This window comes from Phocoena sinus, chromosome 6, assembly GCF_008692025.1.
Source record: "Phocoena sinus isolate mPhoSin1 chromosome 6, mPhoSin1.pri, whole genome shotgun sequence".
NCBI classification, from domain to species: Eukaryota; Metazoa; Chordata; class Mammalia; order Artiodactyla; family Phocoenidae; genus Phocoena; species Phocoena sinus.
Window position 1 is genome coordinate 17,094,364 of NC_045768.1, and position 21,552 is coordinate 17,115,915.

At 43.9% G+C, this 21,552-nt stretch overlaps 1 protein-coding gene across 1 annotated transcript in view; it reads left to right on the forward strand.

Annotated features, from left to right (window-relative positions):
- ASTN2 (astrotactin 2) overlaps window positions 1-21,552 on the forward strand; it is a 915,753-nt gene that overhangs the window by 135,348 nt on the left and 758,853 nt on the right. Inside the window, exon 2 of the mRNA XM_032635679.1 lies at window positions 14,973-15,160. Within this exon, the coding sequence (XP_032491570.1) occupies window positions 14,973-15,160 (188 nt within the window). The remainder of the gene's footprint in view (window positions 1-14,972; window positions 15,161-21,552) is intronic.

Genomic DNA, 21,552 nt, shown 5'->3' on the forward strand with positions numbered 1-21,552 from the left:
TGTCTTTTCATCTTGTTTATGGTTTCCTTTGCTGTGCAACAGCTTTTAAGTTTCATTAGGTCCCATTTGTTTATTTTTGTTTTCAGTTCCATTACTCTAGGAGGTGGATCAAAAAAGATCTTGCTGTGATTTATGTCAAACAGTGTTTTTCCTATGTTTTCCTCTAAGAGTTTTATAGTGCCCGGTCTTACATTTAGGTCTCTAATCCATTTTGAGTTTATTTTTGTGTACGGTATTAGGGAGTGTTCTAATTTCATTCTTTTACATGTAGTTGTCCAGTTTTCCCAGCACCACTTATTGAAGAGACTGTCTTTTCTCCGTTGTATATCCTTGCCTCCTCTGTCATAGATTAGTTGACCATGGGTGCGTGGGTTTATCTCTCGGCTTTCTATCCTGCTCCGTTGATCTATATTTCTGTTTTTATGCCAGTACCATATTGTCTTGATTACTGTAGTTTTGTAGTATAGTCTGAAGTCAGAGAGTCTGATTCCTCCAGCTCCGTTTTTTCCCCTCAAGACTGCTTTGGCTATTTGGGGTCTTTTGTGTCTCCATACAAATTTTAAGATTTTTTGTTCTAGTTCTGTAAAAAACTAGTGCCATTGGTAATTTGATAGAGATTGCATTGAATCTGGAGATTGCTTTGGGTAGTATAGTCATTTTCACAGTATTGATTCTTCCAATCTGAGAACATGGTATATCTCTCCGTCTGTTGGTATCATCTTTAATTTCTTTCATCAGTGTCTTATAGTTTTCTGCATACAGGCCTTTTGTCTCCTTAGGTAGGTTTATTCCTAGATATATTCTTCTTCTTGTTGCAGTGGTAAATGGGAGTTTCCTTAATCTCTCTTTCAGATTTTTCATCATTAGTGTATAGGAATGCAAGAGGTTTCTGTGCATTAATTTTGTATCCTGAAACTTTACCAAATTTATTGATTAGCTCTAGTCGTTTTCTCGTGGCGTCTTTATGATTCTCCAAGTGTAGCAGCATGTCATCTGCAAACAGTGACAGTTTTACTTCTTCTTTTCCAATCTGTATTCCTTTTATTTCTTTTTCTTCTCTGATTGTCGTGGCTAGGACTCCCAAAACTATGTTGAATAATAGCGGTGAGAGTGGACATCCTTGTCTTATTCCTGATCTTACAGGAAATGCTTTCAATTTTTCACCATTGAGAATGATGTTTGCTGTGGGTTTGTCATATATGGCCTTTATTATGTTGAAGTAGGTTCCCTCTGTGCCCACTGTCTGGAGAGTGTTTATCATAAAGGGATGTTGAATTTTGTCAAAAGCTTTTTCTGCATCTATTGAGGTGATTGTATGTCTTTTATTCTTCAGTTTGTTAATATGGTGTATCACATTGATTTGCATATATTGAAGAATCCTTGCATCCCTGTGATAAATCCCACTTGATCATGGTGTATGATGCTTTTAATGTGTTGTTGGATTCTGTTCGCTAATATTTTGTGGAGGATTTTTGCATGTATATTCATCAGTGATATTGGTGTGTAGTTTTAGTTTTTGGTAGTATCTTTGTCTGGTTTCGGTATCAGGGTGATGGTGGCCTCATAGAGTGAGTTTGGGCGTTTTCCTTCCTCTGCAATTTTTTGGAAGAGTTTGAGAAGGATGGGTTTTAGCTCTTCTCTAAATGTTTGATAGAATTCGCCTGTGAAGCCATCTGGTTCGGGACTTTTGTTTGTTGGAAGATTTTTAATCACAGTTTCAATTTCATTACTTGTGATTGATCTGTTCATATTTTCTATTTCTTCCTGGTTCAGTCTTGGAAGGTTATACCTTTCTAAGAATTTGTCCATTTCTTCCAGGTTGTCCATTTTATTGGCATAGAGTTGCTTGTAGTAGTTTCTTAGGATGCTTTGTATTTCTGTGGTGTCTGTTGTAACTTCTCCTGTTTTCTTTCTAATTTTATTGACTTGAGTCCTCTCCCTCATTTTCTTGATCATTCTGGCTAAGCTTTATCAATTTCGTTTATCTTCTCAAAGAACCAGCTTTTAGTTTTATTGATCTTTGCTATTGTTTTCTTTGTTTCTATTTCATTTATTTCTTCTCTGACATTGATGATTCCTTTCCTTCTGCTAACTTTGGGTTTTGTTTGTTCTTCTTTCTCTAGTTCCTTTAGCTGTAACGTTAGATTGTTTATTTGAGATTTTTCTTGTTTCTTGAGGTAGGCTTATATAGCTGTAACCTTCCCTCTTAGAACTGCTTTTGCTGCATCCCATAGGTTTTGGATCATCGTGTTTTCATTGTCATTTGTCTCTAGGTATTTTTTGATTTCCTCTTTGATTTCTTCAGTGATCTCTTGGTTGTTTAGTAACGTATTATTTAGCCTCCATGTGTTTGTGTTTTTTACATTTTTTTCCCTGTAATTCATTTCTAATCTCATAGCGTTGTGGTCAGAAAAGATGCTTGATAATGATTTCAATTTTCTTAAATTTACTGAGGTTTATTTTGTGACCCATGATATGATCTATCCTGGAGAATGTTCCGTGCACACTTGAGAAGAAAGTATAATCTGCTCTTTTTGGATGGAATGTCCTATAAATATCAATTAAATCTATCTGGTCTATAGTGTCATTTAAAGCTTGTGTTTCCTTATCAATTTTCTGTTGGGATGATCTGTCCATTGGTGTAAGTGAGGTGTTAATGTCCCCCACTATTATTGTGTTACTGTCGATTTCCTCTTTTGTAGCTGTTAGCATTTGCCTTATGTATTGAGGTGCTCCTGTGTTGGGTGTGTATATATTTATAATTTTTATATCTTCTTCTTGGATTGATCCCTTGACCATTATGTAGCGTCCTTCCTTGTCTCTTGTAACATTCTTTATTTTAAAGTCTATTGTATCTGATACGAGTTTTGCTACTCCAGCTTTCTTCTGATTTCCATTTGCACGGAATATCTTTTTCCATCCCCTCACTTTCAGTCTTTTTGTATGCCTAGGTATGAAGCGGGTCTCTTGTAGACAGCATATAGATGGGTCTTGTTTTTGTATCCATTCAGCAAGCCTGTGTCTTTTGGTTGGAACATTTAATCCATTCACGTTTTAGGTAATTATCAATATGTATGTTCCTATGACCATTTTCTTAATTGTCTTGGGTTTGTTTTTGTAGGTCCTTTTCTTCTCTTGTGTTTCCCACTTAGAGAAGTTCCTTTAGCATTTTTTGTAGGGCTGGTTTGGTGGTGCTGAATTCTGTTAGCTTTTGGTTGTCCGTAAAGCTTTTGATTTCTCCATTGAATCTGAATGAGATCCTTGCCAGGTAGAGTAATCTTGGTTGTAGGTTCTTCCCTTTCATCACTTTAAGTGTATCATGCCACTCCCTTCTGGCTTGTAGAGTTTCTGCTGAGAAATCAGCTGTTAACCTTATAGGAGTTCCCTTGTATGTTATTTGTTGTTTTTCCCTTGCTGCTTTCAATAATTTGTCTTTGTCTTTAATTTTTGCCAATTTGATTGCTATGTGTCTCGTCGTGTTTCTCCTTGGGTTTATCCTGTATGGGACTCTCTGTGATTCCTGGACTTGGGTGGCTATTTCCTTTCCCATCTTAGGGAATTTTTCGACTATAATCTGTTCGAATATTTTCTCGGGTCATTTATCTGTCTCTTCTCCTTCTGGGACCCCTATAACACGAATGCCGTTGCATTTCATGTTGTCCCAGAGGTCTCTTAGGCTGTCTTTATTTCTTTTCATTCTTTTTTCTTTATTCTGTTCCGCGGCAGTGAATTCCACCATTCTGTCTTCCAGGTCACTTATCCGTTCTTCTGCCTCAGTTATTCTGCTACTGATTCCTTCTAGTGTAGTTTTCATTTCAGTTATTGTATTGTTCATCTCTGTTTGTTCTTTAATTCTTCTTGTTCTTTGTTAAATATTTCTTGCATCTACTCGATCTTTGCCTCTATTGTTTTTCCAAAGTCCTGGATCATCTTCACTATCATTTTTCTCAATTCTCTTTCTGGAAGATTGCCTATCTCCGTTTCATTTAGTCGTTTTTCTGGGGTTTTATCTTTTTCCTTCATCTGGTACATAGCCCTCTGCCTTTTCATCTTGTCTGTCTTTCTGTGACTGTCTTTTTTGTTCCACAGGCTGCAGGATTGTAGTTCTTCTTGCTTCTGCCGTCTGCCCTCTCGCCAATATCTCTTAATTCTCTCCTCCCCTCCCTTATTTAACCAGGTATAACTATATTAGTTATCTCCACCATGTGGCTGGGGAAAGCAGTTTTGTGTAAAGATGCATTTCCTAAAGGAGGTGGGAATGGGCAGATTGGAGGCAAAGGCAGAGATGAACGCTGACAGATGGGGGCTGGGAAGGAGGGGGTCTGAGGTTCTCCTGGGATTTTCTCTTCCAGTTGCTGCTGCTGGGCCTGGCTGTGTTACTGCCCCTGCCATCTCTCCACCTTCTGTCCGTGCCCGCCCCAGGGGGCTTCCTATACCTAGCACCACCGTGATGCCATCATGCAGGCATTTAACCTCAGCATACATCAGGATCTCGACCTATAAAATGTCCAGCTTATAAGCTCTGCCTGCTGGCTTCATCCAAACCTTTGATAAACGAGGAGTGTTAACTCAACTCTCTTGCATGTTCTCGTGACATCCTGTGCATACTCTCTTATGACACCAGATGGTGGTCTCTGTTGATTTCCCTTTTCTGCTCTCCTAGATTATAATTTACTTTAGGACAGGAAACTTATAAAATGTGTATCGAGTGGTATGTTTATTCAACAAGTATTTATTGAACACCTGCTGTATGCTAAGCACTGAGAATAGCAATTACCTAGAGAGACACAGTTCTCTGCCATGAGTGAATAAGTGGATGAATGAATGAATGAATGAGTGGAAGCAAGAGGAAATGGTGCTGCTGTTGCTTAGTGGGAACAGAGGAAAAGTCAGACTAGAATGGAAGGTCTGTGAAGACAGCAATGAAATGCATCTTTTTCTCCAATCTATCCACAAAACCTCACAGTGTGCCTGGAACATTTTAGACCGTCAATAAATATTTATGGTAAGGTACATTGCTGAATGATGGGGATCATGATTGTATTTGCTTTCAGGACTGGCCATGGGACTTTGCAGATTTCTAAGCACATTGCTAGGTATGACCTTATTTTCTCTCAGTTCTACATTAGATGTGATGTAAGTAGGACAGATCGTGACACCCCCCCACCACCAGCCACACGCACTTTACAAAGAAAGAAAGAAAATCATAGAAGCTTTGTGATTTGTCCTCAGGTAAACTGTCCAGTTGGTGCAGAGGTATCACACAAACCTATGCTTCCAACTCCAAATTTAGTGTTTCTTTCAGTAACCCAGGCTGTGTGATTATTGATGAAATCAGAAACATAGGAATATATCCATCCATCCACCCATCCATATATCCAACCATACCTCCATCTGTCCATTCATCTATCCATCTTTGTCTATCCATTTGTCTATCCGTCTGTCAGTCCATCCATCCATCCATCCATCCTTTCCTTTTCATTTATAGCATTTGAAGAGAGTCATTAGCCTCTGAAGTAGGACTTGGTCTGATTGCATGAGGGAGTCCCAAGTTGGACTTAACACTTTTTATTCTGCTAGCAGAGTGTCCATAGGTATAGCATGCTAACCCCCATTTTACTTTCCTCTCTACAGAATGCTGTATCAGTCTCTCTGTGTTTCCTCTGCAATGATGAGCTTCCATATTTTCTACTGGCTTCCTCCCACTTCACTCCTCTGCTCACGTGCAACCTTCCTGCCTTCTTGTCCTTGTACCACTCCTCCATCCGAAATATCCTTTACTACGTGGGTACCTGTTGACATTTTGTCCATCCTTTAAGACTCCTCTCTGAATACTTTCTAGATTCAGCCAGATGTTCTCTCCTCTGCTCTAAGCTTCCTGTTTTGATTTATAGCTACTTATAGCCTGATTTTTTTCCATTCCTTGGACTGAGCTCCTGAGGATAGAGTTCCTTTATGCCAGATCTCAGAAAAAGTTGGTTGACTAAGTGAGTTTTAAGGTGAGCACATATTTGCATCTGCTACAGAGGTAATATATATTCAGTGTAGAAAATGTAGAGAAAAATGAATCATAACATGATTAAAATCACCTCTGATCCCCCCATTCTTTTTTTTTTTTTTTTTTTTTTTTTTTTTAACTGTATGCGGGCCTCTCACTGTTGTGGCCTCTCCCATTGCGGAGCACAGGCTCCGGTCGCGCAGGCTTAGCGGCCATGGCTCACGGGCCCAGCCGCTCCGCGGCACGTGGGATCTTCCCGGACCGGGGCACGAACCCATGTCCCCTGCATCGGCAGGTGGACTCCCAACCACTGCGCCACCAGGGAAGCCCCCCCCATTCTTGATGTTCCAGTGTTTTTCTTCCCAGCTGTATATGCATATACTAATCTCTAAACAGAATCATAGGACCGTGTATTTTCTATATAAACTTCCTCTGCTGCTCCATAAGAATGCAACCTCCTTGAAAGTTAAAGTTCTGTCTTTCTCTTCATTTGCATTCTTCAGGGTGCTTAAACTTGAGGCAGTTGTTGAATAAATTTCTGTAGAGTGGTTATATGGGCATCAAGCTGTCATTAGCCTCCTGAGTTGCCATCTCCTTCCTCTGTCTTCTGGGGATGCACATCTGAATTCAGATATGAGGACAGCTCAGTTCAACTCACTAAAGATTTATGGAACCTTCTTCTCTGTATTCGACTACCGTGTCAGGCATGAGGGCACACGAATGGCTCTGATGTATCCCTGCACTAGAGCCCAGTGAGAGAAGTCAGCTGTATAAACAGACCATTTTAACATAGATGAATACCATGTTACAATAAGATGCTATCACCTGTGTATATGAAGTAATATGTAACAAATGGAACTGTGGAATGCTCACTGAGGATCAAGATTAATGTTAAAAGCTAATTTGTTTGTATCATCTCATTTAATTCTCACGACAACCCTGCTAAGCAGATGCTGTTAATATTATTCTCATTTGATACATGGGGAAACTGAAGCATGAAGAAGCCGAAAAGCTTGTCCAAAGACATACACCTTGAACACAGGGGACCTGGGGTTCAAAATCCAGCAGTTGGTCTCCAGTCTATAATGTTATGCAGCAGGCAGTATTTCCTCTTAATGGAAGCATAAAGAGGGGGTCATACGGGGGTCAAGGAAGTCTTCCAGAGCGAGGGGTGGGGTTTGGTAGGAAAGGTTATACCAGGCTCTGAGAAAATGTCTTCAAAGATGTTGAAGTAAGAAACAGGATAGTGTGTATGGAAGATTACATAAGTGTTTGATCAGATTTAACATATAAGTGCAAAGAAAGGAGTGAAATAAGGTAAGGCAGGGGAGAAATGCAGGTGCCAGGTTGGCGCAATTAGGTTTTATCCTAAGGGAAATCAAGAGCCATTGAAAGGTTTTCAGCAAAGGAGTGACATGAGCTTATTTATAAGTTAGACATGTAATCATGGTAGCCCTTTAAAGGATGGCTGGAAGGAAAGAATCCTGGGGGCAAGGATAACAGTTGGGGCTACTCGGTAGTCTCCATTTGCCCCTTGAGATCCACTCTCCATGCTTTCCCCCCCTTCTGTGTGCCTTGGAAGGCTGACCCGTATGATTTGCTTCACTGGAGCACCCTTGGGTGTTTGGTTGGGGTTTGTCCATGTTAGGCACCTGCAAGAGATTAGCAGGTACAAAGAGGGTGAGGTTGAAGCATTTATTACCCTATCACCTCCATGCTTGGTCATGCCTTGTCAGAGTTAGGTTATTTTGCTGGATTATACTGAGGTAGGAGATAGGTGGGCCCCAGGCTGAGCAGCTGCAACCAGTCTCCTGCTGACACTTTGAGATAAGATACTAGCAGGTGCATTGGGCCCTGATTGGGTGGGTGCAAAGAGACCAATTTCCTCATTCTTGTGGTCAAGGGGATTTCCCAGCCCGACACATGTGCAGAGAGGGTCCTCAGTCTAGGGGGGAGCCCAAGGAGCGAGGCGACACCAGCCCTTAATATGTCCTGCCAACCTCCCAGAAACCTTCGCGTTGGAATCCATCTTGGCTGGGAGATGTGCACACCCACCAGGAAGGACCCTGAGTCAGGCCAAATATGGGCACAAGCAAGATGATTGGCCAGAGACCACCGGGAAGACTGCCTCCCCCGTAAGCGACCTTCGTTGCCCCTATTGGGGGCAACTCCCTCTGAGTTCACCTGTGTGCTCTTCCGCCTGCGCACTGCTTCTAATAAATGCTTTATCTGTTTCACAGTCTTGATCTCTTTGCTAAATTCTTTCTTCAAAGAAGACAAGGACTGAGGTCCTTCTTCCAGCCACCTCACCCCTGAATTCAATACTACCTGAAAGCCACAGCAGCTGACTAGCAGCCCTTTCCTACAGCTATGGCTCTTTCAGGGTGATAGAACCCTCCCTTCCTTTGCACCTTCAGGCCTAGGATGGTGACAGCTCCTTGCTGTTGCCAGCTTTGAGGTGCTTCATCATTGGTTGGCCTTAACTCTGCCTGTGATGATTAATTTCATATGTCAACCTGACTGGGCTAAGGGATTTCCAGAGAGCTGGCAAAACATTACTTCTGAGCTTGTCTGTGAGGGTGTTTCTGGAAGAGACTAGCATTTGAATGGGTAGACTAAGTAAAGGATAAAGACCTTTGTCAGTGCAGGTGGGCATCATCTAGTCCCTCTAGAGCCTGAATAGAATGGAAAGGTGGAGGAAGGGGAGATTTGCTCTCTGCCTGAGCCAGGACACATCTGTTCCTGCCCCCTGAAATTAGTCCTCGATTCTCAGGCCTTTGGCTCAGACTGGGACTTACACCATTGGCTCCCCTGGTTCTCAGTCCTTTGGGTTTGGACTGGAACCACACCACTGGCTCTCCTGGGCCTGCAGCTTGAAGATGGCAGACTGTGGGACTTCTTAGCCTCCGTAATCATGTGGGCGAGCCCCTCATAATAAGTCTCTTTCTATGTATCTATATATGTTCTATCGCTTCTGTGTCTCTGAGAACCCTAAGACACTTCCAAAGCCTTTGTAAATGGTCCCATTATTAAACACTTCTCTCTTTTCTGATGAGACACTGACTGGCACAGAGCCATTTGAAGCAGTCCACAAGAGAGATGATAAAGGTTTGCAGTAAGGCAACCACTTAGAGATAACAATGTAGAGATGGATATAGTAGAGATGATAAGGAAGGGTGTGTATTTGAGATGTATTTCCCAAGCCCACTCCTCATGACTTACTGTGTAGAGGCTGGAACAGCTAATGTCAGGGGTGCGTGAAGTCAATGTCACTACCTTTCCCAGCTCTCCTCTTACCTAGGCAGTGAGTTCATCTCACAGAACGTCTGCTTTCCCCCTCATGGCGAGGCAAAGACCATTTGCAAACTCATCAAAAGCACTCTCTGGCCTTAACGTGAATAATCTGCAGGAGGGTCAGCTGGTGCTGTGGAATCTGAAGACGGGTTAGTTAGCCACTTGGGAGACGTTACCAAGATGGCTGGTGAACAGAAGAGCTGCTTATTTTCATAATGACCTTCAGGAATTAAATAAAAATACAATGAGTGCCATAGATTAGGGAGAACAAGCCAATTAAAACCACAACACGCCTTTGGGATTTTTTATTTCTTTTCCGGGAGGCTGAAAGGCATCCGTGGCTGCTGAGGCAGGGTGGAGGTCTTCCCAGAATCACTGATGAAGGCTGATCCCCTTGCTTGGCTTTAGCGGGCGGTGGAGGGGATTTGAGCCTACTGAATATTTCACGAGTTGCAGCCCACGTGGGGAGAACAGTGAAAGGTGAAGAGGCAATGCCTGGGTTTCTTTATGATTCCAATATAAAACTAAGCTCTTCGGGGTGGGAGGGAGGCAGGCATTGGAGTCAGTCTACCGCTGGAAGGCATGGTGCACCAATTCTCCCACTTTAATATCTGCTGTTTCATTTTATATTCATCATGTCAGCATAATCTGCCTTTATGGGAATCATCTTTGTTGCCAACCAAATGCATTTAGTCCCCCTTTTGCTTTAAGTTTGATTGTAATATGACTTGAAGACTTCAATGAAATGTTTATATGCAGGGGCTAGGGGAAGAGGAGAGGGAAAATGCAATTGGAAAATCAATCATCAGGGAATTTCAAGAACCTAGCCTTGGTTATGCTACTATTTCTTTGACCTGTTTTTCACGGACCCAGGACCGGCTCTCGGAGCAAATCTACCTGCTGATTCCCTACTGCATGCTGAAAAAAGGATACTCTGTTGCCGGACATCCAAAGCTCTTAACTCTGTGTCTGAACCATATTCCCGCCCTGACATTCTACTGCCCTCCTTCTGGTGCATGTGGCTTCACTGAGATACCCAGGCACCCAGCCCATCTCTCTGCCTCCTTCTCTCCTCCGAGAGATGGGCAAGATGCCCATCCTCTGCAACACTCATGTTACCACGTTTTGGGAGTGGTTCTTGGTCTCAAAGCTAGGAAAGTCCTGTCCCACCCTCGAGTTCCCAATGGACCTTTACTTTTTCTTTATTTCCCTAATGAAGCTCAACACTGCTTTCATCATCTTATTATGGATATGTATAAACACGTGTGTATGAGTGTATATGTGTGTGTGTATTCACCATTCAGCAAATTAGTTTTTTTTTTAATTGATCACTTATATGTGCCGAAGTACTTGAAATGTGGCAGGAATAAGACACACGGGGTCCCTGCCGTCCTGGAGAGACAGGTATTAATGCATGTTCTAGAAAATACGTGAAGTAAAATTCGAATAGTGATAAGTTCCATAGAAAGTGTTTGTAAAGGTGGTACAGTAGAGAGTGCATGTATATGGAGAGAAGTACTTTATTATTTTTAATCTTTTTTTATTGAAGTATAGTTGATTTACAATGTCATGTTAGTTTCACGTCTACAGCACAGTGATTCGGTTTTGTATATATTTTTCAGATTCTTTTCCCTTATAGGTTATTACAAAACATTGAGTATATTTCCCTGTGCTATACGGTTAAGTCCTTGTTGTGTATCTATTTTATATATAGGAGTAACCCTAAACTCCTAATTTATCCCTCCCCCTCTTCCCCTTTGGTAACCACAGTTTGTTTTCTATATCTATGGATCTACTTCTGTTTTGTAAGTAAGTTAATTTGTATCTTTTTTAAATTTTAGATTCCATATATAAGCAATGCTGTATGATGTTTGTCTTTGGCTTACTTCAGTTAGTATGATAATCGCTATGTCCATCCATGTTGCTGCAAATGGCATTATTTCCTTCTTTTAATGGCTGAGTAATATTCCTTTGTGGATATGTACCACATCTTCTTTATCCATTCATCTATCAATGGGCATTTAGATTTCTTCCACGTCTTGGCTATTGTAAAGAATGCTGCTATGAACATAGGGGTGCATGGATCTTTTCGAATTATAGTTTTGGAGAGGAGTACTTTACGTAAGAGTGGCATGGCCTCTCTGAGTAGGTGTTAGTTGGACTGAGAGACAAAGGCTGAGAAGAAGCCAGCTTGCAGGCTTTGGGTGGAGAGTTCCAGAGACACTGGACAGAAAGTCTGTATGTGCTGAGACAAGAGGAAGCCTGGCCTGTGTGAGGAGTAGTTGTAATTCCTGTAGAGCTGGGGTATGCTATGAGCAGATGATGTGAGAGGTGGATCAGGATACCGCTGGAAAGTGAGCACATGTGTGGACGGTGACATGGGGCAGGGGTAGAATTTCTGCCATTAAAGGACTGTGGGCTTCCCGAAGGCAAAGCTATGTCTCATTTCACTCCAGATTCCAAGCTGCTAAGCCACCTGCTATTGAGTAAGTCCTCAGTAAGGTGTGTTGAGTGTCTAAACAAAGAAACACATGAATAAATGAATGAATGAGAGAACAAATGACCAAGACCTTCTGCTTCCGCTGAGGCAGTTTTCCCTCTGAGGTTTCATGCCCCTTCTCCCCTCCCAGCAATAGTTTGTTTTTTTCCCCTCTTTGTAATAGAGTAAGGCCAGAGCTGTTCTTGTGATTCAATATTTACTGTGTTTCACACACTGCTATTATCATTTAGCGTTTACTGTCTGCTGACTGTGCACTCATCGCCATAGCAAACAAAGAGCTCAATTGGTTTATGGGCTAATTTAGTCAAGGAAAAGGAGATGTTATAAGAGCAACTGGCATAGTAGAAATTATATAGACTGGAAATCCACTGGGTCCATCTGGGTACCAGTTCACCAGTGACCTTAAGCAAGTGACTAACCCTGCGTGACCCTCTGTTTTCTAATCTGAACACGGGGATGGCGGCAAGCTCCTTTAATGGTGGGGTTGCAGGCACAGGTGGGGAGAGCTCCAGAAGTAAGGGGTGCAGATTTCAGGAAGGATTCCTCCGCTTCCTCTGCCTGCTTCTGTACCAGGCTGTGTCAACCAGATGTGGCCTGCCTTGGGGCTCTCTGCCGGTGCCATTTCAGGGACTCTTAGCACAGTAAGTGCCTGCCCAGCTGACAGCACACAGATCCTCCTTCTTGAGCTGCTTGATGAGAGACAACAATTTCCAGAGGCAAATCCCAGCACTGGGTCCCCTGGACGTCTGGTTCTGGCTTTGATGCACAGAGAGAAAAATGAGCAAAGGCACTGAGCAAGGCCATTCACCATAACGTCTTCACGTTGCCTTGGCCCAGCTGGCTGGCTGCCAGAGAAGCTTCTGCCACGTCCTCCGATGCTGAGGCTGGGAGGTTGGGGAGAGGACGTGCTGGGGAGAGATGTGCTTCATAGACTAGGCTCCCAGCCAGTCTCCTCCCCGGGGCCACACAGTGTGCTCTTTGGGGCCTAAGTTCTAGGAGCCGATGTACTCCTGAGATGATCTGCAGCCCTGCTCCACTCTTATTGCAGCAAGGGAAGCCCAAGCAGGTTTTCCCTTGGACTCATAACTTACTATATTCCAGCCACTTTGTCTTTGCCTTGGGATGAGATGGGAGGCTGTTGGTTTAGAAAAGAGTGGTGACGTGAGCTGACTTATGCTGTGGCAGGATTCTTCTGGCTTCTGGTTGAGCATAGACAGAAGAGGCAAGGGTGGAAGAAAAGAGTCAAGTTGAAGAGCCCTTGCAGGAAGGCAGGCAAGAGAGGAGGGTGGGTGTCTTGGCCCAGGTGGCTTGCGGTAGAGGAGCTGAGAAGGGTTGCATTGCGGATGCCTTTTGAAGGATTTCCTGATGGACTGGATGAAGAGTGGGAGAGAAAGCAGGCAATCAAGAATGTCTCAAGAGCGTCTGAAGGGTGTGTTAGATCCTGTCCCTATTAATAATAATAATAATGATCATAAATGTTAATAGCTAACTTTTTATAGCACTTATTAAGGGCCAGATGCTCTTCCCCTAAGGACTTTTTTTTTTTTTTAATTAATTAATTATTTTTGGCTGTGTTGGGTCCTCGTTTCTGTGCGAGGGCTTTCTCTAGTTGCAGCAAGCGGGGGCCACTCACCGTCGCGGCCTCTCTTGTTGCGGAGCACAGGCTCGGTAGTTGGGGCTCACGGGCCCAGTTGCTCTGCGGCATGTGGGATCCTCCCAGACCAGGGCTTGGACCCGTGTCCCCTGCATCGGCAGGCAGATTCTCAACCACTGCGCCACCAGGGAAGCCACCCTAAGGACTTTTGATTGTGAAATTGAAGGAGTTAGAGTCTACTGGGAATGGACCATATGAGAATAATTCAGTAGAATTTGGTGAGCAAATATCATCATCTCATCTCAAGGTGACTGTTTCATTCAGTGTCACCAGGTGTGATGGGGGCTGCCGTGGGCATGGGTTGAGCTGACTAGATAAGAATTTCTAACTCGTCTTCCTCATCAGTCCTCCCCAAGCTCATGTCTGTGTGCATGTACATGAGGTCTTTGGGGACTGAGAAATACTGTCTCTAGGTCAGCTCTATAGCTCCGTCCAGAGGTCCAAGCGTTAGACGCTGTTAAGGCCACTTGTCTATTGATGGATTGATTGCCTCTGTTTCCTACAGTAACTCTCACTTGAGGAAAGATCTGATAATTCACCAACCCCATCACCCTTCCCCTTCATTCACAGGACACACTGATAGGCCTTGCCCTTCAAAATATTTTCAGAAAAGGTTGTATGATCCCACTGCAAGGATGCTTTTAGTACTGTATGCTCTCACCCTTCTTAATAAGAAGCTATATGGCTACAATTACATTGACTGGAAGTACTATTAAAGTGATACTTATTATTTTTAAAGCATTTTCAGAGGGAAAAACAGCGTAGAGGCAAGAGTTAGGAAGTTCAAGTCAGGTGACCTGACAGTTGACTAGAAAGTCCTAACTTCCCATTGGTTATATGAGAACATTGAAGTAGGAAAGAGGGTTTTCAAGTATTTTTAAGCCATGGAAACCTTTGTGCCAGTACTTCCTGGCTTGAGAGTACAGTATATACAAAATGAGGGAAAAAATGGAGTGGCTCTGACTGAAGCAGGAGAAATGGCTCAGAACAACCCACTTACCAAGCTCCTTTCCCTTAAAGGGTGATCCTGAGGCACCTCAGCTGGGCCAGATGTTCTTTTGGGCCTTCCCGGCTCTGAGGTTCTGCGTTTCTGCCATGAGCATTTCCAACTCAGCTTCTGAAGGGTTCGCACTCTGAACTCCCACTCTTCAGAGATGTCCTTCCTTCACCTCCTTATAGTTCCGTGGCCTCACAAGAACGTAAGCACGTTCACCTCTTGCTTAGTTCGCCTCCACTGTTGGAGTAGAATGAATACCTTATCATGCATGCTGGTATCAAAAGGGCACCAGGCAGACCTGGGTTCAAATCCTGCCTCTGCCACTCTGTTGTTTGGGGATAACCTTGGCTACAGTTGACTCATCTGTAAATGGAAGTGATGATCTCTGGCTCAGAGATTCCATGTGGGGAGAGACATCCTGGTACAGGTAGGCGCCTTCAGAGCTCCTGAATCCATGTGGCCCCTCTCCTCCCTGGAGCGCTGAGGCCAGACCTGCCGCTCACCCAGCACCTTGGGTCTTGTCTTTCAGAGATGTCAGGCACGGCAGCGGACATCTCGCTGGTGCACTGGAGACAGCAGTGGCTGGAGAACGGCACCTTGTACTTCCACGTCTCCATGAGCAGCTCCGGGCAGCTGGCCCGGGCCACCGCCCCCACCCTCCAGGAGCCCTCAGAGATTGTAGAGGAGCAGATGCACATCCTCCACATTTCTGTGATGGTGAGTGAGTGGGAATGCAGTGGGGGCTTTGGGGGGTGGGTAAAGGGAAGGGCGAGTGGAGAGACTGTGGCAGGAGGCAGGGGATGGCCAGCAGGTGGAGGGAAGGAGCTGGCCAAGTGCGAGAGGTTAGAATGATAAACACCGTGGATCCCACGGTGTCACTTGGACTGATGCATACTCGTCTATCATCTGTCAGCTGTGACAAACTAATTGTGCTTCAGAGGAGAAAATAAAGGGTCTCCAACTCCTTGGCCTTTTGGCCGACATCTCTGGGAACAGCTGTTTAACATCTGTCACGTGCTTGACCTGCTTTGCCGAGGGCTGAGATTCAGCGCTCCACAACCGGCCGTTCCAAGAATGACTGAACAAACAAAATTGGAATGGGGCTGCCCTTCCCCAAGTGCCCTTGATGTGCCAGGTGCTTTAACTCTCACAACACCCCCTGCAGTGTAGACCGTGCATGGTGGTCCCTGGAGCTGGACTGGGCATAGCCGGGGCTGTCACACACCAAAGCCCCCTCCATTACCCTCACTTTATAGCTGTGAATACTGAGTCAGAGGGGTAGAGAAACCTCCCCAAGGTCACATAGCTAGGAAGAGATGGAGCTGCTCTTGGGTGTTTGAACCCATGTGTATCTGGCTACAAAAACTGAACTATGTCCTCTACACTCTCTCTCTCAATGCAAGAATTTTTTGACTGTCCACCATGTGTGAAGCACTGCACCCGGCACATTCATGGACATGATTTCATTGCATTCTCACCAAGAAGTCAGACATGTCACTTCCATGTTAGACATGAAGTTATGGACACATAGAGATCTGTTGTCTGTTGGCCCCAGGGTCTGGAACACTCTGAGGCTGCTGCCTCCCCAGAAAAGCATGCTAGGACGGAAATCACCTGAATGGTAAAGCGTATGTAGATTCACATTAACGATGTGTTAGGAAAGCTGTACTTAATGGCTTTGCACAGTAGATAGAAAAAAATGCAATCTGCAGAATGTACGGGGTCTAACTGGCTCAAGAAGAGATCAGATAATAGCTACAGCTGACATCCCTCTAGTGCTTTCACTCCTGAAGCTTATTACGTTCTTACGTTATTTTCCCCTTTTTACCTTTAGCACAGCTCTGCCAGATGCAAGAGGGTAGGAAAAGTTATTCCCAACCTATGTGTGAGGAAGGTAGGGCTCAGAGAGGTAGAGTGATTGACCTAAGGCCACTCAGCACAATAGGGCTATAACCCAGCCCTTCATGCTTTCCTTCCGTTCAGTAGTCAACAGTACTTACCAAGGGCCTACAGTGGAGCAGATCTTGCCTTTTGGTCTCTGTTCTCCTGGTCCCTCTTCAACCTGCACTGTGCATTAGACAGTCTCATTAGGGCTGAGTAAGTGCCTGGAAATTTTCGCTTTTTGGAAAAACACACACATACCCCAGCCAGACAGCGACGTTAAATTTGGACCTAACTCATGCTCGTCACGTGGAGGAAAAAATCAAGGCCTTTGTGTTATTCATGGAATGAGTGTGATAGACTTTTCCCATTTTTATATTTAGCGAGTGATGCAGCCACACGCCAAGCCAAGTGGATGCCTGCATGCTAAGTTTGGGTGGCAAGTTTGTAAGCACCCTCTCAGGGTACTTGCTGAGTTCCTCAAGGGGCCCGGGGCACCAGCTCATGGGCATGACGGCTCTTCTTTTAGTCTGAGTGAGACTCGGTTTGAACTAATATTTATTAAGCATTTTCTGTTCGGCATGGCGTTTACTCACCTACGTCCTTCCCGTAACCCAGTGACCTAGACAGTATTATCTCAATGATCAGTGAGTCCTGCATGGCCTTTCTCTGCTTCCATGCCCAGTGTTAGTGTTAGTGAAATCAGACCTCTCCCCAAAGACTGAAGGTGTTTCTCACTTTTTTCTGCTCAGTGAGTTTAGCTTGGAAAGAAGAACTCACTAAGACCCAGATGTCGCTCCAATTCCCTGTAATTCAGGATGTGGCTGGTGGAGTAGGTGGTGTGGAGGTTGCCAGTCTCTAGACCCTCCCTGCCCGCAAGCTGGAGTGGCCCAAGGCTACCACCTTGTGGTCCCACCCATTCTTTCCCCCTTCAGTGCTCCCAGATCTCGATCTTTCCTGTCCTCACCTTACCCTCAGCAGACAGTCCTGTCCAGGAAACATTGGTTCCCTTTGCATCCGTCGATGGCAGCCCAGCCTCTCAGAGGTGGGACATGCCTCGGGGAACCCTGCCCTCTACATAGAGGTAGGACGACATGGCTGTAAGCATAGACACCTGAGCCCGAGTGCCTGGGTGTAAAGTTTCACTCTGCCACTTAGCACTCTGGGTGATGTTGGGTAAAGTATTTAACCCATCTATGCCATGTTTTGTCATCTATAAAAATGAGGATTATACTAATACTTACTGTGTATCAGAGCACTTGTATCAGAGGAGCTTGGCATACAAGGGCATTAGCTTTTATTATTAGGCACACTTTTATTATGGAGATGTGCTGATGTATTATACCCATTCATTTCACAGATGGGTAAACTGAGGTCCAAATACAGACTAGGACTTGTCCAGGACCCCCAGCCAGACAGTGGGGCTTGGCCTGGAAGACAGACCTCTCCGTGGCTCAGACTCTGTCCTTGCCGTTCTGGCCACAGATAATTCAGCAAGAACAAAAACAGTGTTTGGTTCTCCCCACTCCCGCCTTACCAATCTTTTTAATTTTTAAGACATATCTTGAATCTTTTAGATTTTTAAATCCCAGACGTTTAAAATGGCATTCATGGTGGCTGGGACCTGCCTTCCCACTTCACAGATGAAAAATCTGAGATTCAGTGAGTTTAACTGACTTGCCTAAGGCTGCGTGGCTAACAAGAAAGCACTTCTGGGCCCAGTCTTTTCCAAGATTCCAAACTCATGTCACGGGGCTACTCAGGACACCGTGACTCTCCCTCTGTCAAACTTTGCATTGTTATCATCTTTGGTGAAGATCTGAGATGGTTTTGTGAGAAGACCAAATCATCCAGTCAAATCTCAAAGAAACCTGGAGGTGAGAGTCAATGTTTTCCATCCACTTTCCTCAGCATAAATATCCTGCCCACCCATGCAGGGCAACCAGTTCCAGCTCAGTCACTGGAACCTGCTACAATCCATGCCTACTGGAGTGGAACCAGCATGCCCTTTTGGGCTTGTTAAGCCCTGAGTTGAGCATCTACTTTATCCCAGAAGGTTGCATCATCTGACTATTAATATCCCAAGAGTCAGGCAACAAAGAGGTACTCGGTGAAACCCTGGGCAGAGGAAGAAAGTAGAGGGTCATTCATCTAGTCTGCAGCCCCGACTTCAGCTACTCAGAGCAGTCCCATGCCTGCCTCAGCCATGCAGGGGGCACGGTGGATGCAGAGAACAGAGCAGAGGTTCGGAAGGCATGGTCTTTCTTGCTTCCTGATGGTTCTACTCTTGGGAGTTCCATCACCTCTTTGAGTCTCAGTTTACCTATGAAACAACTGATCATACCAGTCTCACAGGGTTATTGAGAAGAGTGGAAGAAATATATAAATCATACCTAATATCTAGTCTGGCACATTGTGGGGATACAGTAAAGGTGGTTATTACTACTACCGGTGCAGCAGTTTTAAAGGACTCTAATGGAGGAGTAAGGAGACATTGGATTGAGTCTTCTTTTTGCCGCTATCTTGCTATCTGATCTAGAGAAATATTCACAATACCTGACATTTACTGAGTATTCACTACATTCCAGCTAGTGTTCCAAATTTTGTTTTACATGCATTATTAAATTTAATCCTTACAACAGATCTTAAGGTGGATACTCTTATGTTTATTTCATAGATGTGGAACCTGAGATGTTAATGATATCAATAGCTATCGGTGTGAGTTGGTCAAGGTTAAATGGTAAAACCAATATTTAGTTCTATAGCGGCAGACTCCAGATCCTCTGCTCTTAATCTGTAAAGCAGACCATCATTTCTCTTCTCCCTGAATTAGTTGCTGACTTAAATTATAAAATGTTATGGACAAATTAATACAAAGACTCCCACCTTATGTGGAATCTACGGGTGTGTTAAGGGGGGTTATGACTTGGGAGTCAACTCCAAGGTTAAACAGCATCTCTGTTGCTGGCTTTATGACCTTGGCCAAATCAACCTCATCATTCGTAAAACAGGAATAATATTTCCTAATTCTCAGATTTGTTTCTAAGTACTGAATGAGGTCACACGCGCATAATAAAAACAATGGCTACCCACACTGAGGACTTTCTGAAGGCCAGGCACAGTCTAGGTGTGGTGCATGCAGCATTCCATTTAATTGTTCTGGTTCCTCTATAAGATAGATACTGTTCCTGTCCCTCATTTACAGATGAAGAACCTGGGAGCTAGTGAGATTTTATAACCTGCTGAAGTTCACATCACCAATGAGTACCAAAGCTGAGATTCCAACTCCAGTCTGCACAAATTAATAAGAATCTTTGCTCTTGGGCATGATTCTGCATGGTGCAGTGCCTGAAATTCAGTAAGTGCTCACGAAGTGGTAGCTGTCATTACAGTGTTAGCTGTAGTGACAACAGTGATGAGTATTGTTGCCACAATGTTTTGAGCAAAGGGATGAAAGGGAATGTTTGGTTTGATGAGTGAGAAGAGAAGACCTTGAGGACATGTTTCTTTCAAAGGGACCATCCCACAGAAAATGCCACAGATTTGTACTGGTGGGCCCCAGTGAGGAGGGCTTACAAAGGACCAAGCTTCCAAAGTGTTTGAGCTCTCCAGAAATGGAGGGGACTGAGTCAGCGGGTAGTGAGGTCCTTGTCTTTGGGGGTATGCAAGCAAAGGCTAGAAGCCGTATTTGTCAGGACTTTGAGAGGAATAATAGTTAAATTAGATGACTATTGTATTCCTTCAAACTTGAAGATCTATGATTCTATGGCATAATATATAGAAAAACACTTTGAGGATTATAAACCGCCCCATAAATCTAAGAAATTATTATTACCATTCTCAATCAGTAGCTTTGTCTAAAGGATCCGTGTGATATGGGGATAGTACATTTTAAAGCTTTCTGTGAAAAATGGCTTCAGATCATTTCCCCAGTCATTGCATTTACTCAGTCACAGCATATCATGCGTTCCTTAGTTTATTGATTTAATCACTCAATCATGCAATGCTTTACTTGCCCACTAAACCCAACAATGAAAATCCTGTCTGGTAGAAAAAACATAAAAAAGTAAAAGGCTCTAAAAAATCAACCACAGGCTCAGAACAAGCCAACTCTGCGGGATTTGATCATCAAAAGGGGTCCTACGTTTTAAGTTGTATTCGTGAAAAATGAGTTTTCCGAGCAACTAGTTTTAGAAGGTTCTAGGTGAGACTTGAAATATTGTGTTTACTTTTGGGGATCATATGTTAAGATAAACAATAACTGACTAGAAAATGTATGAGAAAATAATCAAGACAGCGAAGAGTCTTAAAATAATGCTCGCAAGCACTGTTATGGTGTTTAGTTAGTGCTATAGTCATTGACACATTGTTAACTCATTCAATCCTTACGATAACCCTAAATCAATAGGTGTCATTATTACTCCTGTTCTACTTTTGAGAACATGTAGGCATAGAGAATGTAACTACCATGCAAGCCCTGTGGACCTGGTATCCCAAGGTTCGTCACTGACTTACCGGCCATGTGACTTGGGCATGTTCCTTCCCTCTGCTTCTTCCGTTTCCTCATCTACAATGGAGTGAGGGTGGAAATACCTGCCAAAGAATGCTGTTGTGAGCATCACCTAAGGTGATACACATAAAGCACATATTGCTAGAGCCTGACACACAGTCAGGTCGTCACAAGTGTTCAGACTCTGCTTTTTACAAGTGTATGTTTCCTAGGGCTGCCATCACAATGCACCATAAACTGAGTGACTTAAACAGCAGAACTTTACTGCCTCACCGTCCTGTAGGCTAGAAATCTGAGATCAAGCTGTGGGCAGGCCAAGATGTGGATCTGTTCCAGACCCCTCCCCTAGCTTCTTACAGCACCTGGGCTTGTGGCAAGATAACCCTGTTCTTCCTGGCGTTCTCCCTGTGTGGGTGTCTATCTCTGTGTCCAAATTTTCTCCTTTTTATAGGACACTGGTTACATTGGATTGAGGCCCACCGTAATGACACCATCATAACTTGATTACCTCTATATGTAAAGATCCAGTCTCCATGTAAGGTCACATTCTGAGGTACTGGGGATTTGGAGTCCAACATATCTTTTTTGGGGAGACACAATTCAAGAAATAACAATAAGTGCTATTGCTGTGTTATTTATAAGTGATATTAATGAAGGATGCCCAGGGCCACCAAGGTGGGAGAACCCAAAGCCTTTCAGAGTGAAGGCAGTGTAGAAG